General features: G+C 38.8%; 1 protein-coding gene across 2 annotated transcripts in view; it reads right to left on the reverse strand.

The window, feature by feature from the left end:
* Gpbp1 (GC-rich promoter binding protein 1) overlaps positions 1–27935 on the reverse strand; it is a 67334-nt gene that overhangs the window by 26957 nt on the left and 12442 nt on the right. For both annotated transcript variants that reach the window (XM_021180305.2, XM_021180304.2), the window contains exons 3-5: positions 16870–16989; positions 3358–3481; positions 3008–3231 (exon numbers count right to left, since the gene is read on the reverse strand). In XM_021180305.2, the coding sequence (XP_021035964.1) occupies positions 3008–3231; positions 3358–3481; positions 16870–16932 (411 nt within the window). In that variant the 5' untranslated portion in view covers positions 16933–16989. The remainder of the gene's footprint in view (positions 1–3007; positions 3232–3357; positions 3482–16869; positions 16990–27935) is intronic.

Here is a 27935-nt window from a genome sequence, read left to right on the forward strand (position 1 = left end):
AACATATACATAACTATGCCTATATTCCAAGTCTAAAGTTATAATAACTAATTACCACTATCTTAGAACTGGAGGTGAAGGACAATAAAATAATAGCAATTGGGGTGGGGCGTTTTTTATTCTGGGTGGGGAGTTGAAACAGGGTCTCATTCTGCTGTAGCCCTGGCTAGCCTGAAACTCACTATGTAGACAAGACTGGTCTCAAACTCAGAGATGAGCCTGCCTCTGTTACTATGCCAGGCAGTCATTAGTTTTTACTAAGAGCTTACTTACTTGATAAACAAATTATAAAAGTAACACTTAAGGACTTAACAGGATGTATTTATATATTTAGACTCTCTCTCTCTCTCTCCCCCTTCCCCCTTCCTCCCTTCCCCCACACCTCAATCAAAACGCTCAACAAAAAGGCCAGATTTGAAAAAGGCGGCTGTTTATATGGGATAAGGGAAAATGATATAACTTTACTATGATCCCATAAAACACACACACTTTTAAAAGTGCTTATAATGTGCTATATGTTTAATTCACTACATTGTTTAATGCGCTGTGAGAGAGCACTATTATCCCCAGTGATGGTGTAAGTTAAATTTTTCTGGTGATTATGAATTGGAAAAACAGACCATTCAAATTTTAAGGTACAGAAACTTCCAATGTTACTTGGTAATAATATCTAAAATAAATCAATTACTATTGATTTTTTTGTAAGCACTCCTTTGCCTCAAGTCCAATATGTCCACTTTTTCCTTTCAGCTACCTGAAATACAGCCAAAAAATATCCAAATACCTTATCTTCAGTTATCAAAGCTTCCAATCAAAGCATTATATCTAGAAACTAAAATCCTTTACACTAGACTCATCCTTTCTTCCCAGGTTTTTAGTGGTGCTGGGGACTGAACCAGGCAGGGCCTCTTACAGAAGAAGCATATGTCCTATCACGGAGCTACATACACTCCCAGTTTTATAGTGCTGACAAAGTTTGTTCCTTCTGATCAATTAAGTCCCAGATTCAATGTTAGACTCTTGACTTCCCTAACCAAAGTGGCTACTTAGTCACTTCCTCTTCATAGTCTATGCAAAATACAAATTTTTTCATTTAATTACATTTTTAAATTTAATTGAGTCTTCCCACTCGGAATAAGATCTCAATAAGAACAGCTCACCTATCATACTAAACTGTATTTTCTATGTTTCATGAGCATCAACAAACTCATACAACCACAATAACAACAATAATAATAATAATAATAATAATAAATGAAGCATGTTATCAGGAATGACTCAGAGCCAAGCACAGTGGTTAGTATACACCTACAAACCCAGCAATTGGAAAGTAAAGACAGAAGGATCAGTTCAAGGTGATCCTCAGCCTACATAGTAGCTAGGCTACACAAGGCCCAAACGCAAACAACAAAAATCCCAAGAGTCAGACCATTCACTAGGTCACTTTTCTGTAACTTAAGAAGTACAGTGTTTAGAGAAGACACATACTGAGATTAAGGAAAAGTTAAAGATGAAAAATCTGCTTTCATTAACTCGGGAGGAACTTCCAGACCAGTCTAGCCTGGGCAGTCTATTAAAACTTATGTCTCAAGGCTGGAGAGATGGCTCAACAGTCAAGAGCACTGACTGCTCTCCCAGAGGTTCAATTCCCAGCAACCACATGGTGGTTCACAATCATCTGTAATAAGATCTAATGCCCTCTGCCGGTGTGTGTGAAGACAGCTATAGTGTATTCATACACATTAAATACATTTTTTAAAAACAAAACAAACCAAAAAAAGAAAAAAGAAAAACTTATGTCTCAATCGACCAGCAAAATGCCTTTTCAAGATGATGTATGTGTACATATTTACATGTATTTTTAATACACTCGCACGAATGAGAGTTTATGAGGTTTGTAAGTAGGTCATTCATGAGGCTACTAGTTCTAAGGTAAAGTACTCAATTTTCTATAAGGAATAAAACCAACATAAATATACCGAATGATTATGAAAGAAGTTGGAAGAAAAGAGGAAGGGAACTGATTTAAGGCAGCAATGGTCAACACAAAAAACCCTTTCAAGTGGCCAAGGAAACAATTAAGGAGGTAGAGGTACCTGCCCTCCAATTTGCCAACCTGACTTCAATCACTCTAGAAGGAGAACCAACTCCCAAAAGTTATCCTCTAGAGGCTGTATGAAGTGGCTCATGCCTTTAATCTCAGCACTTAGAAGGCAGAGGCAGGCTCTGTGAGTTCAAGGCTGGTTTGGTGTATATATATATACTGTGAGTTCCAGGATAACAAGAGCTATGGTGAGACCTTGTCTCAAAATAGTAGTAATAAGGACAATGTTTAAGACAATTTGTATCATATTTTCACATTATGTATTATAGTTTATATTAGTGGCCATGACTATACTTTAAAAAGTGAACAGAGGAGGAGCAATGGTCTCAGCAAGCTCAGATCACTGGTGTAGGGAGGTCATTGTAGAACACTCACCTCATGAGTGCAGGAAACAGAGAAGGGGGTGCCTCCCTGTACTAGCACTCTCCTTGGACTCCTTTTCCACGCTGCCCACATTTTTAGGCTGAGTATCACTCCTTAGTTAATCATAATCCTCTTTGGAACTGGCAGCCTGGTCTACATGACAAGTTCTAGGCTATCCAGTGCTACACAGTGAGACCCAGTCTCAATAAGAGTCAAAGTCTGCCCTCCACAAACAAACAGACTATAGCCTGCACCAACATACATTCAAGCTCAAACAAAAAATTAAAAGGTAATTAAAAAAAAATCTGTGATTCCTCATAAAATAAAGAACCAGGTAACCAGTGACTCATGCTTGAATTCAACTCAGCCTGGGCATGAAACCCTTACTCAATACTAAATACCCACAACTGGACAGGTACCTCTTAGGATGACTCTACAGATAATTACCTGTACTGATTTAAAAAAACACCCTAGGAGTGCCTTGATACTAAAATGGCACTTGCAGAAACATCATTTGTATTAAAATTATGAAAAACTTACAAAATCCTCAGCCTCAAACTGTCTGCGTTCTCTTTTGTCTTCTTTCCTCCCAGTTTCATTGTCAGGGATGTTGTTTTCATGTAGTCCTTGGCTTTTTCCAGAATGGAAAATACTGCTACGAGAACGGGAATTTCCACCATGGTATCCCCCACGATGATTTATGTTTTCTGTACCATTTCTGCCATGCGTACGCCATCCATTTTTCTCTTTCCTCCCAAAATTACCTTTATTTGATAACAGTAAAGTAATATAAATTCAAAGATAGTTACACTTAACAACTGAATAGCAATCAAAACATCCTAAAGATTATGAAAAAAAATCATGAGTTCTATTATTCCTTAGAACATTACCTCCATTAGGGCGTCCAATACCAGAATCAAAGCCATCTGAAGAATTGTGTCGTCGACGACTCACATCATAACGATTTTCTGTCCATGAAAAATTTTCAGAGTGCTTCTCAAAATTCAATGATGACTGCAAGGAATACAAAAACATTTATTAAACCTAAATTTAACTTTAAAACCAGTAACACACTAACTTATGTCTAATAGTTTAAATGGTTAAGAATACATGCAGTTACTTCCAAAGTATTTGAAATATGTATGAAAAATAACATTATTAGTCTTTTTTTCTTCTGCTTTACAGGGAAAAAAAATGTACATTTTCCTGAAAATTTCAAGAACTACATCTATTTTTCCAATAATTATAGCAATAGAAACAATAAAATACTCTAAGAAAAGCAAGTTAAAATGTACTGATTTTTCTTGTAACAAAGTATAATAATCTGTACTGCATTCTACTTCATGTAAACCTTTTCATTCACTTTTTTTTATTCTACAGCAAGAGAAATTGTCAGCTAGGTGTGGTGGCACACACTTTTACTCCCAGCAGAGGCAGAGGCAGAAGCAGAGGCAGGTGGATCTTTGTGAGTTCAAGGTCTATAGAGATAGTTCCAGGCAGCCATGGCTACACAGAGAAACCCTGTCTTGAAAAACCAAAACCAAAACCAGGAGAAAAAAAGTAAAAGGAGGAGGAATAGGTGAAATAAAAATTGTTGTTAAGTGTGAAACATTCTGAATTTTCCTAGACTCTTCATAAAGTAGGAGAGGAGGAAAAAACACAGAAAACCTATTACAAAAATTAGAACTACAAAAGTACATGCTACTTATAATTGTTACTTAAAATATATATAAATGCTATAATCACAATCAAAATCCCCAACTTCAAAAACTTCTGATGTTAATAGAGATTTATACATCATCAAAAATGCAAGCTAGATATAGTAGTGTCTGCTTGTCTTTCTTTGCTTTCCTTTCCCTTTCTCCCTTTCCCCTTCTTTCTTCTTTTCTTCTCTTTCAAGACAAGGTCTCAATATGTATCCTTAGTGGGCCAAGAAGCCGAAAAGGTTATGTTGGATTTAAGACAAGGGACCTTCTTTAAAAAGATGTGCCGGGCGTGGTGGCGCACGCCTTTAATCCCAGCACTCGGGAGGCAGAGGCAGGCGGATTTCTGAGTTTGAGTCCAGCCTGGTCTACAAAGTGAGTTCCAGGACAGCCAGGGCTATACAGAGAAACCCTGTCTCGAAAAACCAAAAAAAAAAAAAAAAAAAGATGTAAAATCCATGAACAAACAAAACAAGAAAAGGCAGCTCATACTTGTCTAGATCTGGAGAAATGAGGAAAGACGAAAAAAATATTATCTAAGGAAGAAAAATGTAAATAAACCTTAATTTTAAATGATTTAAAAGTCATTAACTTGAGACCATCAACACCTCTGACATGTGAGTTATAATGGCTCCATAGACTTACCAATGACTTGAAATCTTTTGCTGAAAGCAAAACTCCTACTTGGCCTTGCAGACATCCATCCTAACAGGTAATTAAGCACAGGGCAAGAGGCTTTGCATCTCTTCCTTCACAGTATCCATCTCCTTTGCTGCCTTTACCTTTGAATTCCATCTCTGCTCAACTACCCACATAGATAGATACCTTAGTCATTTAGGAAATGTTTATCCTAAATTGGCTGTACAGATTGACACAATGAAAATCCCAAACATCTCTTTTGTTTTCCTCAGATTAATGAGGATAAAGAAGATAACGAAACCTTTTGAAGATTCACAGGGACCTCATAACTCTGTGCTTACATATATGGAAGGTCCCATGATACCACATCCCAGACCACCTGAGTGAAACCTGAAGGTCTCCACTAAAACTACAGGTGCATACCACCAATACCCTGTCTATCTGGTACTGGGAACTGAACCAGAACATCATGAATGCTAAGCAAGTACTCTATCTACCAACTGAGCTACATCCCAATCCTTATGTACTATTTTTAAATAAATACAGAACTACTCAATTTCCTTAATATACCCTTAATATACGACTAAAGCAAGGTGAAAATAAAAACCACCAGAACACTTAACAATCATCAATAAAATCCTCTATCATGACTTTCCAACAAAAATTATCTGACATTATCTATTAATGCCTACAATAGAGACTGGAGAGATAGCTTGGGGATTAAGGAAGAGCACTGAGTGCTCTACCAGAGAACTTAGGTTCAATCCTCAGTACCCACATGGCAGTTCAAAGCTGTAATTCCAAAATCTGACACCCTCAGAGACATGTAAAGCCAGACATGAAAGAGAGAAAGAAAGAAAGAAAGAAAGAAAGAAAGAAAGAAAGAAAGAGAGAAAGAAAGAAAGAGAGAGAAAGAGAAAAACCTATAACAACATACAGTATAGGCCTGTAATCCCAGTACCAGCAAGGCAGAGGGATCTGAGTTCTAGACAGTAATGGCTACAGAGAGACCCTGTCTCAAAAAAAAAACCCTATTCAAATCTGCTATTATTGGATACACGTAGCTATTGGCACTTCCATTATGATCGTACTTATGCCCATCCCTCTCGTCTCCTACTCCTTCCTGCTAATCCCCCTTTCTACCTTTTGCTGTCATTGTTCTGGTGACCCAATGCATTTCATTAAGGTTTCTTAGCTTATTATAAGCAAGAGTGGGGGCTTTTTACAGCAGCATGGGCATCTTAACAGTGCTACACCAGTGAAGAAAATGTCTGCTCTATCAGCAACCGCTGGCTACCTATACATCCTAGGGAAGGGGTGAGAGAGAACTTGTTTAGTCCCTCCCATTCCTAACACCAGGAGAGCAGGCAAAATCTTGTGCTTCACAATTGCTATGAACTCAAGAGTGAACAGCCGTGCCATGCATGGAAGGCAGCATTCAGCAATACTCCACCTCCTTTAAAAAGCCATGCTTCAGAGTCATGCTCTATTGTCCAAGCTGGCCTGAATCTCCTGGAAATCCCTTTGCCTTATCCTTCAGATAACAGGTGTACACCAAACTCAGTTATATTCAACATTTTAGTTAGGTCCTTTGCTTTCAAACAGTCTATTATGTAGCTCTGGATGTCCCAGAACTCAACCAGGCTGGCCTGAAACTCCTTGCCCCCCTCCCCCCTTGCCCCCCTCCCCCAACCCCTGCCCCTGGAGTGCTGAGCCTTGCCCCTCAAATAGCTGCTGAAGAAGGGTGGGGGTGGGGAGGGAGGCGGGATATCATCTCTGTGAAAGGAGGAAAAAAGCATTTTATCAAGCTCAAGATTACCTACTTGTGACTGTTTAAAAGCACCTTAACTAAAAATCTGGCATGGATGAAAAGAGGAGCTGGTAGTATAGCTATTAAGAACCTCCACTTGAAAGGACAAGACATTTATCACCAGTTACATTTGGCTATGTGCTATGTGTCACAGTTATTGTGAGGGTCAATCTACCATGGGTCCAAAGAGCCTGTACAGTCTTTGCTGAGTGTACACCAAAATACAAGGTCTTAATCATTTTATACCAGAGCCCGTTCTAAACAGAAGAAAAACCTATTGGACACTTAACCTATCATTAACAAAACAACAACAAAAACAACCTCAAAACTGGAGTGACAAATGTTCATTAGGTACAGTATTTGCATGTTGGAATCAATCTTTTTTCTTTTCTTTTCTTTTTGGTTTTTCAAGACAGGGTTTCTCTATGCAGTACAGGGTGGGTACTTGGTAATTTCCTCTCCTAACAGTCCTGGCTGTCCTGGAACTCACTCTGTCGAAACCAGGCTGGCCTCCAACTCAGAAATCGACCTGCCTCGTCGGACTCCCAACTGCGGGATTACAGGCATATGTCACCACTGCCCGGCCTGGAATCAATCTCTTAACCCTTCTCTCTCTAGCTTCCCTCCATAGGCTCATCTAGATCCAACTTTTGGGTTTGGTTATATTGTGCAACAGTAACACCTAATGTTAGGTTACTTTAAGCTGCCTATCAGGTCTGTCCAGAAAAAGAAAGTGTATCACCTACACATCTCCATCATCTAGCACTTTTCCACAGCTTGGTGAATTCTGGCCACCTCCTGAGCTGCTAGCCTTAATTACATGTTGTACCAGACAAATTAAATGAATTTGGTTTCAGCGATTAATCAGTATTTGACAAAACTGGAACATCACATGAAAATTCAGGCTCAGCAAAGAGTATGTAAGGACTGATAAGTACGTAGTTGGGAAAGCAAATCTATCATGTACCCACCCTGTGCATCCCCCCATTCAATTTTCTTTTAATGCTGAAAATGCCAATACTACTATTACTTTTCCCATGGACCATCTCTTACAGTCATGCTTGCATGAACATCAAATAGCAACCTCCTCTGAAACAAAGAGTAAGGTTTTATGTTTGGAGTTTTTGGTTTTTCAAAACAGGGTTTCCTCTAAATCCCTCCCTGGCTGTCCTGAACTGGCTTTGTAGACCAGGCTGGCCTCAAACTCACAGAGAACTGCTGGTCTCTAACCTCCAAGTACTGGGATTGAAAGTGTTGACTATCACCACCTGGCAAAAATAGGTTTACTATAAACGTAGATGATTCTATAAACTAGATGCAAAGGAAGTACCTTCCTAGGCCCCTCCTTCCTGTTGTGAACCTCCAAAGACCTCAGGAAGCATGACAAACCAGTGCCTGTTTCAGTTTTACTGTTTGCTAAGTCACTAGTCATATACTTGTCTCCTACCTAACATCCCAAAACAGTAGAATATATGTTTATTTGCTTGCAATACTTTTCAAAGTCTCCTGAAAAATTGCCAGTGCAGTAAAATACAAATAAGAAACAAAACTGTAAAAAGACACAAAAAGTTAGTATTCAAGAATGATTGCCTATATAAAAAATTCAAGATGGACTAGGGCATAGGGTTACTAGTAGTAGAGCACTCGCATCTGATAGGCCCTGGATTCAATACCCAGTCACAATAAAGAAGAAAAAACAATACCAACACCAGCAATAACCACAAAGTATGGATTAAGCAAGAATGCTAGATAGAAGACTAACATGAGAGATATATTATTACTACTAAAACCTTAATTTAAAAAAAAAAACTTGGGCTGGAGAGATGGCTCAGTGGTTAAGAGTACTGACTGCTCTTCCAAAGGTCCTGAGTTCAAATCCCAGCAACCACATGGTGGCTCACAACCATCCGTAATGAGAGCTGACACCCTCCTCTGGAGTGTCTGAAGACAGCTACAGTGTACTTACATATAATAAATAAATAAATCTTTAAAAAAAAAAAAGACACTAAAGAAAACAAACTTCTTTTAAATAAAGAAAAACTACTTAAAATACACTAAGGTACTATATCTAGAGAGATTCATAAAGAATGAAAAATAATTTAACTTAAAAACACACTAAAGGGGCTGGAGAGATGGCTCAGTGGTTAAGAGCACTGACTGCTCTTCCAAAGGTCCTGAGTTCAAATCCCAGGAACCACATGGTGGCTCACAATCACCCATAATGAGATTTGATGCCCTCTTCTGGAGTGTCTGAAGACAGCTACAGTGTATTTATATATAAATAAATCTTAAAAAAAAAAAAAAAAGACACTAAAGAAAACAAACAGGACCATATATGCCTCTGTATATATTTCTCCAACCCATAGTAAGTAACTCAGAAAAAATACAACACATCAACAGATAGATCACAGAAACATAAGCCTAGTATTCCCAACAAGGTAGGAAGTGGATTGTGAAGAAGTAAATAGTAAGGACATGTCGAATATATAGGTATGCTCTATTTCCAAAAGTAATACAAATGAGGCAAAATGTTTAGGATATGACCTTGTAGGTGATTGTATGCTTAAAATTTCATTAAAACCTTTGTATAGTATTTTTCATAACATTAAAACAGGACTGGGTGTGACATTACTTTCTTAGCATGTACAGGACCATGGCCTCAAACTCCAGAACCACCCCACCAAAAGGACATTTTTTTTCTCCTTTGAGACAGACTTAGTCCTGGATGTCAAGGAACTCCCTCTGTAGACCAGGCTGTCCTGGAGATCAGACTGTCTCTGCCTCACAAGAAATAGGATTAAAGGCATGCTCAACCACAGCCTGGCCAAAAAAAAAGGGAGGGATGGGGGGCAGTCTTAAAAGAGTAAAATGAGTTATCTACAGGAACTTATGCAGTTCTAATACTTTAGGGGAAATTATTTCTCTTCTCCCAACCTGTATCCCTATTTACAAATGAGTCTCTATAGAACATTATACCTCAACATTGAAAAATAGTCTTTTTCAGCACTCCAAGAACTGTTTTCTAAAACAGACCATATTGTAGGACACAAAGCAAGTCTTAACAAAGACTAAAGAACAAATAGGTCATTAATGAAAAAGAGTGTTTTAACTCCTAGAATTAGGAACTGGGTATAGAGCTCAGTGGGTAGAGTGCCCATCACCAGACTTGATCCCTAGCATGCCAAAAATGAACACAGTAAAGCACACTTAACTCCCAGCACACAGGAAGTGGAGAGAAGGCCAGAAAAAAGTAAAAGTCATCTCTCAGCAGACTTTGAGGCTAGCTAGCCTGTTTCCAAATACAAAAATGCTTTCCTCTATCTTCTCTGAACACTACTATACCTCAATAAAAACTAAAAACACACAAAAAAGGTTACATAGTACATTATATCCCACAAAGATACTTCAATTAACTAAACTACCATTCTGAATTTTGGGATTCCCTTATCCTACTAAAATGCAATTAAAAGGTATTTCGATACAAGCCTTCTTAGACACGGTTAAGTGTTAAAATAGTCTTCCTATAACCACTGCTTTTTAACTGTGGTCATGAAAGAACATATAACCAGGCTGACACCGTGTAATGAACTATAGGAAAAGGTTAAAACAGGAAGACTGTAAATCTGAAGTCAGCTTTAGATGCAAACCAAGCTGGGCTACTAAGTACATTTGAAGCCACTCAAAGATATCTTGTATTTTAAAGTAAATAAAAATTCAAAGTGGTAATGATACTCTTGATAGCCATATAATACTAAAAATATGCAGTTTTTCACTCTAGTAGAATTTCATCATAATGTGTTTTGTTTTAAATTTTCTACAGCCAACATGCCTTTTGCCCTCCTTTCTTGCTTTCTTCTTCCAATGCAGGAGACTGAACCTACGGGCCCTTGAGCACACATACAAAGGGCCAGCCAGCAAGGTACAACTCAGTTCATCTACCTACCCTTTTAACAATGCACTCCGGGGATCTTCTCTTTCTAACAGTTCCTACTCTGACAGTTAGTAACCTGTTCCTGGGATTGCTTATCTCTTCTATAGTAAAGGTAACAGATGAGGTGGAGTCCCTCACTGACCTGGAACTCACCAATTAGGCTTGGCTGACTCAGGAGTTCCCAGGGACCCGGCTACTTGTCTCATCCCCCCACCCCCACCCCCATGCTGGAATTAAGAGGTACAGACCAGATTTTCCAAGATGAAAATCAGGTTGTCATACTCCACAGCAAGCCTTTTTACCTAGAGCATCTCCCCAGCTCAGAATGCTTTGGTTTCTATTATTGTTTAACATGGTCTCATCATATATCCCAAGTTGGCCTGGAGCAGAATTTGGTATACAGACCACACAGACCTCAAACTCAAGAGATTTACCTGCCTCTACCTCCTAACTGCTGAAATTAAAGGTATACGCCACTACACCTTACTGATAGGTTACTTTTACTGCAGGCCAGATCCAGGTAGGCTAAATGGGTGAAGGTGCTTGCTGCCCAGAAAATCCCACTCAGTGGGTCCTTAGAACCCGTGTAGTATGAGACAACTCCACAAGTTATCCTGACCTCCACATGAACACTGTGAAAGCAAACATAAACACATAAACACACAAACACACACACACCCCGCACTGCTCTGTTAAGAGCGCTTGCTGCTTTTCCAGAGAACCCACATAGTAGGTCACAATCATCTGTAACTCCAGGAGACCAGACACCTTTCCTCTGTCATCTGTGGACACCAGGTATGTGCATGGTACACAAACATACTTGCAGGCTCATGTATACTCATACATATAAGATAAAATTGGGGAAAAAATATTAACAGACTCAGAAAGAATTTAAAGCAACTGCTTACAGAGAACAACCATGAAAGTATGTACTAGTAAAAAGGCAACTGAAACTTGTTTTAATTAGATCTCTATGCAAAACCACTATGTAAACCGACCTAAGGCACAGGCATAATCAGACACATGTAGTTTATATTCTGACCACATGATGGAGCTAAAATACTACATATCTCAGGCACAAAGCCACAGTTTTAACATCACTCTTAATCCATCTACCTGTACATCATTCCAAACAAAAACTGAGGGCTGTCATTATACTGAACTAAAGAACATGATAGTAATGTTTGTTCCACTTACTCAAGATTAAAAACAGAGACATGATACAAACAAAACTAAAAATCCCAGTAGAGAAACAAGCAGTTAATGACAAACAGTAATCTAAGATTATTGATGATATTAAAAAAAAAAAAACTTGTAATTAAAGCTTACAAGCTTGTAAGGTTGTAATTAAAAAAATTCACTAGAGTGAAGAACGATGTCACAAGCAGAGGCAGCCAAAGATACAGAGACCTTGTCTCAAACACAAATAAAAAATCCCAAAACAGAGAGGGGGGGAGCACAAGAGCAATATATGCTTATCTTAACACTAAAAGCAAAACCTTGTATTTTGTCCCTTTAAGGCAGTAGTTTTCAACTTGTGGGGGAGTGGCCTTTGGCAAAACTCTTATCTCCAAAACTATCTACATACTTATAAAAGCAAAATTTTAGTTATGAAGTAGCAACAAAAATAATTTCATGGTTGGGGGTTACCATACATTAAAGGAGTGTGGGCATTAGGAAGGTTGAGAGCCACTGCTTTAGTGTAGGAGAAAAAGAATCTCAGATGCTCACTGCCTAAGACTGCAGATTGAGGACTACTCTGTAACATTTGGTTAGAAAAACCTGGAACTGAACTTGGGTGTCAGAACCTATGAGAAGCTCAGCTACTAGAGAGCTGAAACAGAAGACTCATACAAGTTCAATACCTGGCTCAACTACACAGAATGTTTGAAACTAAGCTGGGCAACTTGATGAGATTCTGTCCCAAAAAAATGAAAAGCAATGGGCACTGTCACAAATATGTAATCTCAGAATTTTGAAATTTGAGGAAAGAGGTTTAAAGTTCAAAGGTCATACTCCATCACAGAGATTCAGAGGTCAATATGGGCTACATAAAATCCTATCTTTTAAAAAAGCTTAAATAAATAAATAGTAAAGAGTGTTTGGTGCTTGTCAGGCATGGTTAGACCTTAAGTTTGGGATGGGGAGTTAGCGACACTCAAACAGACTCAAAATCTATCATCATCAATGACTACAGAGTACAGTGATGCTCCCCATTCTAGAAAAGCACTCAGAGTTTACTGCACTCTAACAATTGTCTGCCCTTACCCTGTGTTATTAATGTTTCTATAATAAGACGTACAAACTTTAATGGCAATCTTACTTTTCAAATAGCTTTTGGTGATATGTTTTATGTTAGTCATAAGACTTTTTACAAACAGAATAACCTTACACAAAATGGCAAAAGAAAAGAGAAGGGTAATCAAGAAACCCATGTGTACAAATTCCAAAATAGGCCTTGGGGGGTGGGTTGCCTATAAAGTGGATAGGTATGAGCAACCAGGGTTCTGAGAAAAGGCTAAGCACAGATTGTAATAACTGTGCATTGGTAAATAAGCACAAAAACAGTTAACAAAATTATTCTAGGTTGGATGTGGTGGAACACACCTATAATCAATCCCAGCACTTGGGAAGCAAAGACAGCAGGATTAAAAAAAAAAATGCTTGAGACCTTGGGTTAAGAAATGATTTTTCGGGGGCTGGAGAGATGGCTCAGCCGTTAAGAGCACTGACTGCTCTTACAGAGGTCCAGAGTTCAAATCCCAGCAAGCACATGGTGGCTTACAACCATCTGATGCCCTCTTCTAGAGGGCCTTAAGACAGCTACAGTGTACTTACATATAATAAATAAATCTTTAAAATAAGAAAAAAAGTTATTTTTCTCCTAATCCCTAACCCATGGTAGTGGCACATCTTAAATTCCAGCACTTGAAGCAGAGGCAAAGACAGATGGATCTCTTGGAGGCCAGTTTGGTCTACACAGAGTTCCAGGACAGCCAAGGCTATATAGAGAAACTTGCTTAAAAAATAAATAAATAAATAAATAAATAAATAAATAAATAAGGTTAGGCATAGTGACACTAGCCTTTAATCCCAGCGGTAGGAAGGCAGAGGCAGAGGCAGAGACAAGAGGCAGGTGAATCTGTGTGTCTGAGTGTTAGCCTGGTCTATACAGTGAGTTCCAGGACAGCCAGGAAAAATCTTGTCTTAAAAAAAGGGGATGGGGCCGGGCATAGTGATCCCAGCACTTGGGAGGCAGAGGCAGGCGGATTTCTGAGTTGGAGGTCAGCCTGGTCTACAAAGTGAGTTCCAGGGTAGCCAGGGCTATACAGAGAAACCCTGTCTCAAAAAAAAAAAAAAAAAAAAAAAGGGATGGGGAGGAAATGAAATTTTAAAAATAAATGACTCTCGAGTAAGTTCTCTTCCCTAACAATTTCAGGTCTTTTTGTTAATAGTCTTACAGTCTACAAAATGAAATTTTCATCATTTTTCTCTAATTCCAAAATGAACCCTATGTCTAAAACAGAGAATAACAAGTCTAGATTCTAGTCCAGTTTCAAATTATGTAAAAAGGAATGAGCAACTTAACACTCCAAAGAATGACAGTGAGCTTAGATGATCACTAAGATTCATCTTCAAACTAAATTTTATTGTCTAGGAAAATAGCTCAACACACTTTGTTTTGGTTTGGTTTTGGGTTTTTGTTTTTTTTGTTTTTTTGAGATGGGTTTCTCTATATAGCCCTGGCTGTCCTGGCACTCACTTTGTAGACCAGGCTGGCTTCGGAACTCAGAAATCCGCCTGCCTCTGCCTCCCAAGTGCTGGGATTAAAGGTGTGAGCCACCACCGCCCGGCTAACTCAACACATTTTAAAGGAACAAATTTCCAAACTAACATCATTCTCCTGAGTTATTTTTAATCAACTTTTATAAAAACTACCTATATACTAAAAGTACTAGATGGTTACCTGATCATAGTAAAGGCTCAGATTAACAAGCAAATACGACTAGATGGATTCCTCTACAATACAAAGAAATAAAGTAGAAGATAGCTATTTAAGCCAGATGGACTGTTTCTAGCAAGGAGTAATCTGTCTAATCTAGAATCTAGATTAATTTGAAAATACTTTCCTTCCTTTGTGCGAATTAAAGAGGACATCTTAGAATAAGCTAGCTGTTATTAAACTAGATAAATATGGTATCCTTTAATTTTAAATACAGAGTAGAAACAAGTTATTAAATTTGATCTCTGCTATGAGTGTGTGTAGTACATGAAATATTTGTGGTCTCTGTCGCTGTACCTTGTTACAAACCTCCTAAAAGCTGTAGAAATCCCCAGGTGATAAGACTATTTTTTTCTTACTCATAATGAGTTCTTTTAACTACTCCAGAGTTTATGCTAATATAATTACTGTGGCCCACTGACAGCCTAGGAAAGTTTTTGAAAGGATTTTCCCAATAATTCATCCTATTCATCTCTATCCTCTCTAAGGCTAACAAAGCAAGTACTTTCCTGAGTCCTGCAAGGCATCCTGGGAAGTCCATCTAGTAGATGGAAGAAGGCTATAGGGGTTCTGGTTTGTGATCAGTTAGTCAGAGGGGATATGGTAGCACAGACCAGAAATTCCACCTAAAGGAAAAAGCAAGACTGAAAACACAAAGCCATCCTGGTTAGGTAAGATAGCCTCAACCAAACAACAACATTTAAAGATACCACTAACAAGTAAGTCAGCTGACTCTCGACCTCTGTAATCAATCATAATTATATTGTAGGCTATCCAATTGGTGACCACTAAAAACTTGCATAGTGTGTAAGATAAAGAAAAATCTGGTCAAAAATGTTTCGTATCGTTAACACAAAGAGGAAAGGAGAAGAGAGAATAAGACAGAGGAAGAACAGAAAGGGGTGACGGTTTGTGCCTGTAATCCCTGAACTTGGTAGGTTGATTCCTAACACTCTGGAGAACTTACTCTATTTTGAAAAAAGATGCCACTTCCAATGCGTTGAATGTTAATATACATAATTCATACCATGAACTATGGCCATTCTTATTACGAATCAGTATGTCTTGAGTCAATGTCTCTTCATTTGCTATGTATCTTAAGGAAAATTTTAGAGACTTTACATGCGTATTTTGTTTTTACCCATTTCTCTCCTGATTGCTTATGTGTGTATGTGTGTATGTAGCACTTGAGCAACCACCTACTCTGCAGTCCCCCTGTAACTGTAGACAAGGATTCTGTCCAACTGTAAGAAGGCTATATTCCAAGTGAGTAGTCATGAAACCAGGGTTCTTCTTCTCTGCCCAACCCCCACTCACAACCGAAAGTTCTATCCATTTCAGATTTCTCAGGTCAAGAATATTGAGGTTCAAATTTCTCTCAGTTCAGCTACCTAATAGATTTTTACAATGGTAAAATGTAGTATTCAAAGAACTCTTCAAAACACAACAGGAGGAAGTTTAAACCTAACAGTACCCTCAGAAACAAGAGAGATTTGGGCTACTCTCAACAAACAGTAATAAGCTAAGCCAATAAACCAGGTAACAGACAGAACCAGGCAAACAACTAAGAGACTTTCTTCTGAGGTCAGAATAAACTTCAAAGACTGGTCTCAAAAACCACCCTTTATCTAATTAAACTGAGTCAGAACAGGGAGCAATTTATGCCCTAGGGCATTGTTGAAAACACAGCAACCAACCAGCAATTAATGGAGCCTAGCAGGAGTTGTGATATCAAAAGAGGCAGACAGCTTTACAGAGAAATCAGTAGTATGCAATACAGAAGCCCTAATTTTTTTTTCCCCAGAATGACTGTGCCCATGTCCTTTACTCTGGAACACAATCTTTCACTTCTGCCGATAACACACAGAAGTCAGTAATTAAAATTCAAGGGACAAGAAGTAGGAATAAATCTAAAATATAACATTCATGGTATTATGATCAAATAAATATTTGGCAAAGTATTCTGCAAACTTAAGGTATACAGTGTATACTAAGGTATCATTACTACTTAGCAGAAAAGCCATACAAATATTTTTAAAAGTAAGATAAGTTCAAAGTTATCAAAATTAAAATATATAGACTCTCAACACTACACAAACCACCTTGAACAAAGACAGGACACAGAAACTGTTTTCACTTTTCTCCTTATATTGTGACTTAAACCCAGGCCTTACACAGGTGAGGGGGTACTCTTACCACTAAGTCACACTCCACTCCACCCCAAGTCTTCACATTTTGAATGCATTTGTGTATAACATGAGCAAAATAGAGGCAGACAGAAAGGCAGAGATGCAAAGGGGGGGGGGGAGGAAGTACCTTTGTTGATGATGGAGGAGTAGGAAAATTAAGCCAGGCTGGAGCAAAGTCATGCTGCGCCATTTAGGTCCAGTCTCTCCAACTCAGTGAAACAAGGCTTCAACACCTCATGGCAAGTCCCTGTCACATAAAAATGGAAAAAAATTAGATCTGTAGTTTCTTGCCAAAATTATATCCTTATTTTGTATCTCCCTGAAATTACAATTGGCTGGAAATGGTGGCACATGCCTTTAAAACCCAGCACTCTATATAGCAAGTTCCAGAACAGCTGTGGCTACATAGTGAGAGAACCTGTCTCAAAAGACAAGGAAAAAAACTAAATTACAATGACCAAATTTTAAGATTCCATTTGCAATTGCTAAATCATAATAGGAGGCCATTGTTTTGAACGAAGTTACTGAAGTAGACTCCAACAGACCAAACTAAAATAAAAATGAAGTTTCCCAGCCACGCAGGGGGTGATACACATACCACCTTTGATTCCAACACTTAATCTGTCCCTTGGGAGGCAGACATAGACAGATCTCTTGAGTTCCAGGTCTACCCAGTCTATACAGCAAGTTCCAGGACAGCCAAGGCTACAGAGAAACACTGTCTCAGGGGGAAAAAAAAATAAAGTTTCCCATACTAAAATTCCACATCACTGACCTGATGTGGAATTACTTGTTGCCAACCCCCCTACATCCCCCCCAAAAAGGGAAGAGAGATAGTAGCCAACCTTCTAAACAGACCAGTTTCAAAACACCCTATTAAAGAAGTTCCTCTCCAATTTCATCCTTGCCCAAAAAAAGTAACATGACTTTAATCAATTGGTTATCTATTACTGTCTCCCTGATCTAACTTTTTCTTCTGTTTCCTTCTTCATCTCATATATCTACAAAGCCTACTTACAGCCCATCTAGACATGTTCTTTTTCTATAGAAAAAGGTTTCCTAATTTCTGAAAGATCAAGTAAGACCCAGTAAGATCTTTAAACATGTAAACTTCTCTTTTCACATAATGTTTTAATTATTAAAAAGATCAGTTGCAGCTGGGTGTGGCGGCTCACACCTTTAATCCCAGCACTCAGAGACAGAGGCAGATCTGAGTTTGAGGCTAGCCTAGTCTACATAGTGAGTTCCAGGACAGCCAAGACTAAACAGAAACCATCTAGAAAGAAAAAAAGAAACCTGACCCTTGTACATTAGTTATGAATTTAAGATTGTACAACCCCATCGCCGGGCGTGGTGGCGCACGCCTTTAATCCCAGCACTCGGGAGGCAGAGGCAGGCGGATTTCTGAGTTCGAGGCCAGCCTGGTCTACAAAGTGAGTTCCAAGACAGCCAGGACTATACAGAGAAACCCTGTCTCGAAAAAAACCAAAAAAAAAAAAAGATTGTACAACCCCACTATTCATTTGGCAATCCTTCAAAAAGTTAAACACATAATTATCCTATTGTTCACAATACCTTTATTCAGTATGATCAAAGAACTGATCATGCTTAGCAATTTGTATACCAATGTTTTCAGCACTCCACAATTGTCAAAAGGCAGAATCTCACATTTCCATGAATAGACAAAAGAATAAGCAAAATGTGGCACACAATGAAATGTTAGTCATTAAAAACTTAAAATACCAGTATATGGCATGAGCATAAACAAGCTAACTAGCCAAGTAGCACCTTGATAATCCCTGAATTTAGGAGGCAGAAGCAGGCAGTGATCTCTGATTTCAAAACCAGCCTCATTTACAGAGAAGGTTCCAGGACAAGAGGTACACAAACTGTCTTGAAGAAACAAATTATATGTAAATATACATATATGTATATATATATATATGTGTGTGTGTGTGTGCATTATATATAAATCTATATATATAAAGTATATATAACATGCTACTAGAAAAAAGGCAAACAAAAAAAAAAAATAAAATCGCATGATTCCAGCTATCTCTCTTAAGAAATAAATCTAAGGCTAGAAAGACAGCCTCACTGTCTGCTCTTCCAGAGGTTCAATTCCCAGCAACAACATAATGGCTCACAACCATCTGTAATGGGATTCAATGGTGTGTCGGAAAACAGCTACAATTAATAAAAAAAAAAAGAAAAAAAAAAGAGAGACCAAAAGGAAAAGATCAGCAAGAACTGGTGGAAGGATGAAATGGAAAATGCTAAATACATAAAAATTGTTAGGAAGGGAAACACATTGAATTATTTCATGTAAGCACCTCATGGATGTGGAACTAAGTAATCAATAAAAACATACAACTGAGATGTTAATTTAGGTTTTACCTCAATGAAAACAAGCAATAGGAACAATGTATTATAGCCATTCCATAAACTATAAATCTAGACATACACATGAGAATAGCTTCCCTATACAACTTTAAGTACAACCCTACCCTAAAATTTATTACAACTCTGCATATAGCAGCCTCACAAATAACAGCTTAATAAACAGATCACAGTGAAATTCATTAATAATGAACAATTTGAAAATGCTGTGTCACAGAATAGAAAGCAATAAACAAAACCAAGCATCTCTCCTTATTCCACCCCAAAGGTGCCTGGCTTCTATATATATATGTGTATATATATACACAAGAGACTTAGGCAGACAAGATGATTCGAGGTTACGGATACTTGTTGCCAACCCTGACTGACTATGTAAAGTTTCCAGCCCCTATGGTAGAAAAGAGTCCATTCTCAAACACTAAACTCCGGTCTGGAAATCAACATAGCATGCAAGTCCCATCCCCCCATGAAAAGGCAATCAATCAAATTAATCAATTTAAGAGAAAAATAACTAGCTCAAAAAAATCAAGACTAGCATGTTATAAGGCTGGAGAAATGGCTCAGTGGGTGAAGGCGCCTGCTGCCTAGTCTGATCAATGCAGTCCAATCCCCAGGCCCACACAGTTAAAGCATAGAACAGAGACCACCAGGTTGTGCTCCTCACATGCACTATGGGCACACATGTGAACAAACAAAATGACTAAAATGTAATTTAAAAATTCAAAAACAGGGCAGGCGAGATGGTTCATGGTTCAGTGGTTAAGAGCACTGACTGTTCTTCCAGAGGTCCTGAGTTCAATTCCCAGCAGTCACATGGTGGCTCACATGAGATCTGACCCCAAGTCAGAAGACAGCTACAATGTACTTATGTATAATAATAAACAAATCTTTGGGTAGGAGCAAGCTGACCAGAGCGAGCAGAGGTCCTAAAATTCAATTCCCACCAACCACATGAAGGCTCACAACCATCTGTACAGCTAACAGGGTACTCACATACATAAAATAAATAAATCTAAAAAAAAAAAAAAATTCAAAAACAACAATCAGGCTACAAAAATCTATAAGAAAATGTGTTCACAAACTGGTCCAGCTGTGAATCATGTCCATTCTTTGATATCTGTGTGCATGCTAAGGCACAGGTGTGTAGGTAGACTCACAGCATGGAGAATAGAAGTTGTTTCTCAACCATTCTCAATGTATTTACTGAGTAAAGGTTTGAACCTCAATCTCAAAAACTCAGCTGGATCCCATCTCTACCGATGGGATGGGATTACAGGTGAAGCTCCACAACCACTAGTGAGTCTGGTCTTTTCAGAATGAAATATGGATGTTGGAATTTACCACTGGTAGCTTCTCATTAGTTTATCCAGTTCAGTCACCTTGCCTTCAAGCTCAGATATTTTATCTTCTTGACTCATTCATTCTATTCTATTCCAGAGCTTTTTTATTGACTTACAATGTTTTTCATTTCCAGGATTTCAAGGCCATTTTTTCTCCAATAGTTTAATCTCTTAAAAAAAAAAAAAAACCACAGTTCCATATCTTGTAAGGTCTTGCTTTCTTTTTTTCTATTTTGTTATTTTCAATCACAATCTTACTTTGTTTCATCTCTCTGAACTTACTTTTTAAAAAATCATTCTTTTGCATTGTAGGAATCTCATCGGGACTCACTCTTACTAGATGCCAATACTGTCTGATTAGTAATATGGGGACGGGGAAGGGCTATGTTGCCTTCTATTTTCATGTTTCTTATGTTACTGTGGTGAGACTTATGCCTCTGGGGTTGTCTGGGCTGTCTTGTGGGTGTCTTTACCACCTGACAGTAGAATAGTAACAGTTGAGAACAGCAACAGCTGCTGGCTATTACCACTATGCAAATATCATACTACTTGCCAGTTAACGACAGTGGCCCCTTTAACCTCAATAGCTGTTAAAAGTTTAAGCAATCAAAAATAGTATGGAGCATATTGGGATTTTAAGATTAGGATTGGAAGGGAGTGGAATGGGAAAGGATAGGAAAAAAGCCAAGGTAGGTAAAGCATTAAGAAAGGGCAAGCTGGGGATACCATTAAAGAGTATTAAAGCTATGGGTGGTTGTAATTTAAGAGATTAGAAAAGGAGGGAAGCCGGGCAGTAGTGGCACATGCTCTTTTAATCTAGGCACTTGGGAGACAGGTGAATCTCTGAGTTTGAGGCCAGCCTGGTGTATATAATAAGTTCCAAGACAGCCAGGGGCATAGAATGAAACCTGTCTTAGGGGAAAAGAGAAGAGTGGTGGTTAAAGGACCCGGCACACACATAGCTGCTCACAATTGCCAATACCTCCAATTTCAGGACATCTGACTCCTACAGCTACTCACACACACAAGGCCACAAGCAGGCAGGTAGGCAAAACACGAACACTCGTGTACACAGTATATACACTTTAAATCTTTAAAGTAGCCTAGGCAACATATATATACCTATGACCCTAGCACTAGGAAGTAGAACCAGAAGTTCAACTCAAGGTTATCTGCAACTACTATGCCAGTTCTTGAAAGCTGCCTGGGTTGTGTGAGATCCTGTTTACTAAATGATATATCAAAACAAGCAAAAAAACAAAACATATATGGAGCATAACCTTTAAAAGCCAAAGGGAGGCAGGGGGATTCTACTGCTTGGCTAATTTTAAACAGTTTGGTAGGGCTGACGAGATGGCTGAGTGGATAAGAGCACTGACTGCTCTTCCGAAGGTCCCGTCCAAATCCCAGCAGCCACATGGTGGCTCACAACCACCCGTAATGAGATTGGATGTCCTCTTCTGGTGCACCTGAAGAGAGCTACAGTGTACTTATTTATAATAAATAAATAAATCTTTGGGCTGGAGTGAACAGAGCAAGCAGAGGTCCTAAAAAAATTCAATATCCAACAACCACATGAAGGCTCACAACTGTACAGCTACAGTGTGCTCACATACATAAAATAAATCTTTAAAAAAAAAAGTTTGATCACAGAACCAGTTTTTTCCTGATATCAAACTCTGATTATAGAAATAAAACCTCCTAGGTTTGCCACTTACCAGAACCATTCTGCAAAGCATACAAGAAAATTATAAAACTGTTGTATTTGTTAAAGAATTGCACAAATACAAGCCAAATGTTCTCCCCTCCAAGAAACCATTTAAACAGGAAATATACTATATTCTAGAAACAGGATGTCTTTAATACTTAATATGTTAAGACTACTAGAGAGCAATACATAAAATACACTTTACAGGGCTGAAAAGCTAGCTTAAGCTGGGAACACAGCTCAAGCTGAGCTAACATTTAACCTAGTAGAATGGTGCATATTTTTCATAAGAGAGCTTGGTTTAGGCCGGGCGTTGGTGGCGCACGCCTTTAATCCCAGCACTCGGGAGGCAGAGGCAGGCGGATTTCTGAGTTCGAGGCCAGCCTGGTCTACAGAGTNAGTTCCAGGACAGCCAGGGCTACACAGAGAAACCCTGTCTCGAAAAACCAAAAAAAAAAAAAGAGAGAGAGAGCTTGGTTTTAACTAAAATTCACCAGGAAGGGAGGGAGGGAGAGGAGGGAGAAGCAGGCAAGATCTTATAAAGACTAACATGGAGCTAAAAAATAAAAAATGATGTCTATCACCAACTAAGAGCACTTCATTAAGTACTCTTAATAGGACACAGCATCCACACTGGGCAGCTGACGACTTGCAATTAATTCAGTTCAACAAATATTATTACTGGTTCTGGTTCTGAGACAAAGTCATTACAGCAGGCTGGCCTGAAACTAGTTAAGAGAGGATAACCTTGATAAACTCCTGATCCTCCTGCCTCTTGTGCCGCAGGCCTGAGACCACAGTCTTCCCCACGAGGCCAGGTTATTTGGTGCTGGAGATTTGTCTCGGGAACCTTAGGACTTTGATGCAAGCTCAGGAAACCACACCAACTGAGCGACATTGCCAGTCCCTACAGAACGTGTGTGTGTGTGTGTGTGTGTGTGTGTGTGTGTAAGACTGAAGCTTCATGAGCTTCCTCCCGTCTCTGATAGACTGAGAGGCCTTGAACTTGCAAAAATTGTACAAGCATGAACGGTTTAGAGGGACGACAGATAAGGGGTAAAAATCATTATCTCAAAAAATTTTTAAAATTAAGTACACATATTTATTCTTACTGGGTTTCCTCACAAACTGAAGCAGACTAAATCTTCAACAAATCAATCTACAGGGACTTTTTGTGTGTTAAGAAGTGGTAATGGTAAATTTTAAACTAGAATATGTACTGCAGTGTGAACTAATTGGGACAAATTTTAATTCAAATCAATTAATTTATTGAATGGCCAACAAATACAATTTGGACTAAGCAAAGAACGATACAAGCTAATGAATAATTGTAAAACTAGTCTGCAACCACAGATCCCTTCAGGAGACTTTTGAGTATAATCTCCACCCCCTCCCCCCAAGAGTATTTACTACTAGAAAAGTGCCAACGGGATACAGCATGGCCCCACGGTCTGGAATCTCAGCACCCAGAAAGCTAAAGCAGGAGTACTGCTATAAGTTCATGGCCAGTCTAGGATACCTAGGATACACAGCAAGACAGCCTGAGAAAGCCAAAAAGTACAGCCAGGAATGGATGGTATCGCCTGTCTGTAATCTAAGTACTTGAGAAGGAAGCAGAGGATTACAAACTCAAGGTCATCCACGGCTACAGAGAATTACAGGCCAACATTGAAATGCTCCTATGAAAGGGTAAGGAGGGCAGAATTAGAATTACAGCCAAGTTAGTCTATCCCTGAATCAGTCAATAAATGACAGAACTTGGAAAATAGAACCCCAAGTATTTTATACATTGTAAAGGTTGCCTTAAGGCCAAGACAGTGATACCCCTAAACCTTAGCACTAACTGAAAGGCGGGGGTGGAGAGAAAAAGAAGGGAGGACCAACCTCTCAGACTTTCCCTACTTTACTAATCTGTTGCTACTCTTTTTTTTTTTTAAGTTATTTATTATTATACATAAGGAAGAGGGCGTCAGATCTCATTACGGATGGTTGTGAGCCACCATGTAGTTGCTGGGATTTGAACTCAGGACCTTTGGAAGCACAGTCAGTGCTCTTACCCACTGAGCCATCTCACCAGCCATTGCCTACTCTTTAGTACTGAGTCCTCTTTTATTTTATAAATGTACAAAAATTTCTGCATTACACTACAATACCGCCATAGTCTTTTTTTTTAAAAGATCTTAGTGTTTATCCAAATAAAGAAACTGTGAAACCTTAGTAGGTGCTTTAGTTTATCCTTAATTTGTTTTTCTCACACCTAACACTACTAGGCTTAAGAAATCCCACAGTTGGGGCTTAGTTCAATGATACAACACTAAATGTCTTTATGGCAAAAGTATGATCAAAAACAACATTCTTGGAAGACTTAAAATCACCTTATGACGTAGAATTTCACTTTTTAGAACAAGATTTATACACGAGGATCAGTATCATGTAGCTATCCTTTAAAGAGTGGCCACTGTATTTTCACGTTTCCACAGCCCAAGACACAAGACTTAATACACTTTTAATTAAGCAGAAAATGAAACTATCTTTGATGTCCAATACATAAAAATGATATTTATCACTGTTTCTCCCTGCCTTAAAAATACATGATGAAGTGGGTGGGAGCCATGTATGTGCAACAGGTTGTGTTGAAATTAGACAACTTTGGTTCTCTCTTTCACACTATAGGTATTCTAAGGATCAAACTCAAGCTACCAAGCTTGGACCCTTATGCACTGAGCTGTCTCAACCCTCAATAAATGTTTTAAAAGTAATTTTGCTATCTACAACAAAATAACAGGCCTCATAATTGTGTATTTAAGGCGGACCAACTTTCTAGAATTACATAATCTTTAGCTTAGCATGTTAGACACTACTGAGTTACACTTATATAAAACTATAAGATGCAGACCTTAATAGTGTACACAGAGAAAACTTTTGCTCCCCATCAACTCTGTCCCCTTAAAGCTCCAAACAGATATTGTTAAATACCCAAATAATTAAAACTTCAGCCCCTGCCAGGCATAGTAGTAGTACACACCAGCACTCAAGAGACAGAAGCAGGAGGATCTCTGAGGCCAGCCTGCTCTACAGAATGAGTTCTATCTAGGACAACCATGGCTATACACAGAAACCCTTGAAAAACCAAACAAAAGCAAAGCAAAGCAAACACTGCCTTCTCTCATCCCCTCCTCTCAATACCAGGCATAACAGACATACAATAGCTAGACATTATTTGATGTAAACAGTCATAGCCGGGCCAGCCAGATGGGGAAACATAAAAAACGCTTGCTCTGCAAGCTTGGAAACCCAAGTTAGATTTCCAGAAGCTACATAAAAGTGAAAGGAAAGAACATACTTGTCCTCTTACCTCTACACACACACATATCATGCAGAGGAAAATATCAGCCTTCCTGTCAAAAACCTCTGAGCTGCAAACTGTGTTTACCACCTTATTTCAAAGTGGATTCTGGTGTTTTAGCGATAAATGGCAATCCATGTGGATCCATGTGGTTACATTCATAATAAAAAAAAAAAAATCTCAAGGGGCTGGCGAGATGGCTCAACAGGTAAGAGCACTGACTGCTCTTCTGAAGGTCCTGAGTTCAAATCCCAGCAAAACACATGGTGGCTCACAACTACCTATAATGAGAACTGATGCCCTCTTCTAGTGTGTCTAAAAAAAAAATCCAAAAATAGTTTAGCCGGGCATGGTGGCGCACGCCTTTAGTCCCAGCACTCTGGCAGAGGCAGGCAGATTTCTGAGTTTGAGGCCAGCCTGGTCTACAAAGTGAGTTCCAGGACAGCCAGGGCTATACAGAGAAACCCTGTCCCGAAAAAAAAAAAAAAAAAAAAAAAACAACCTCAAAAGGGTCAAAGTAGCGAAGTCTTTATCAGGTAAACAAACGCAGCCGTTCATACAACAAATGATGCAAACAAGCAAGAACACAGTCTCTGAACGGCCTGATGAGTCGATTTGGCTACAACCCTGTTAAAGATTTCACTAGTCCCCCAAGCACTGAAGCATCAACCTATAATAAAAATACTAACTACATATACCAAATTTAAACCTCAAAAAAGAATAAAATATCTATAATGTGAGTGATCCTTTGACTTTCCCTAATTTCACTCAATACAGTAAATAAATGAGAAAAGGTCCCTGCCCTCCAAGTTTACCTGAGGACAGGCAAAAAAAAAAAAATTAAATGATGTGATTTCAGGCTCTGATGAACTAGGATAGACTAAAAAGGAATGAAAGAACATAGACATTTGCCCACTAACAATAGTTAAGACACAGAGTAGTAAGAGAAAGTCTATCACATCTGAGTTAAAAACCAAACTAGCCAGGTGAAGTACTGAGCAAAACCACAACTAGTTAAAAGGTTAGAGCAACAGAATTCCTGGAACCCAAGAGTTCCAAATGAGCACTCTCCCTGCAAAGAAAGGAAATCAGGGAGAGAAAGGTAGCAGAGAAGAGGGTGTCAAGAGGAGCCAATGAAACAGGTGAAGAAAAAACAAAGCCCTGCCTGTACCTGTGGGATGTGACCTCTTTGGGGTGAAGAACCCTTTCACGGGGATTGAATATCATATATCCTGCCTATCAGATATTTACAATTCATAGCAGTAGCAAAACTACTGCTGAAACAACAACAAAACAATTTTATGGTTGGGGGTCACCACAACCTGAAGAACTATATTAAAGGGTCCTAGAATTAGAAAGATTGAGAATCATTAGTCTTAGACAAAAAAAAAAAAAAAAAAAAAAACCTAGTGTTGGGCTAGAGAGATGGCTCAGCGGTTAAGAGCACTGACTGCTCTTCCAGAGGTCATGAGTTCAAATCCCAGCAACTACATGGTGGCTCACAACCATCTGTAATGAGATCTGATGCCCTCTTCTGGTGTGTCTGAAGACAGCTACAGTGTACAGAATAATAATAATAATAATAATAATAATAATAATAATAATAATAAATATACATTATATATTACATATAATCTTTTAATGAAAAAACTAGTGTTTTCAAGGATAAGAAAGGTAGCCAGAGGCCAATGGGCACTAAGATCACAAAGTTGCAGAGGGAAAATAAGAAACAATAGAAAGACTTATAAAATAGTATGTATAGTTCCAATTAAAGACACTGAAGGCTTTTAAGCAGGAACTTTACCTTGTATTGGTTTTGACCTATGTGTCCACTACCATGTTCAGCACAGTTGCACAGAGGACAGAGATATAGGATCCCCTGGAACTGGTGTCACAGGCAGTGTCATCAGCTCATGGTGGTTGCAACCAAACCATGTCTTCTGCAAAAGCCCACAGTCCTCACCGCTCAGTCATCTTTACAGCCCCAATCACCACCACTTTTAAAGGCTCATTATACTCGGTAAGCAAGCTATATACAGTGCAAATGGCAAAGAAGGAGGCTAATGTAGTCATTCAAATGAAAATAGGATGTGCCTTGTACAAGTGTAGAAAGGATTGGAATACAAAGACTTGAGATCTGAGGTGGAACAAATAGAATTGCTAAGAGTCCCTGGAGAATGGAAGCTAAAGGTGATTCCCAGGTGTTTGAGTTTGATAAGGTAGATCAAAGAAAAAAACATTAACTGAGATAAAAAGGGAAAGGAAAAAAGTAGCAATTATGACACACAGCTTGCCTAGGATACATAAAAGTACTTAAGAATCCCTTCCCATGCCGGGCGCGGTGGCGCACGCCTTTAATCCCAGCACTTGGGAGGCAGAGGCAGGCGGATTTCTGAGTT

This window comes from Mus caroli, chromosome 13 (genome assembly GCF_900094665.2).
Source record: "Mus caroli chromosome 13, CAROLI_EIJ_v1.1, whole genome shotgun sequence".
Lineage (NCBI taxonomy): Eukaryota > Metazoa > Chordata > Mammalia > Rodentia > Muridae > Mus > Mus caroli.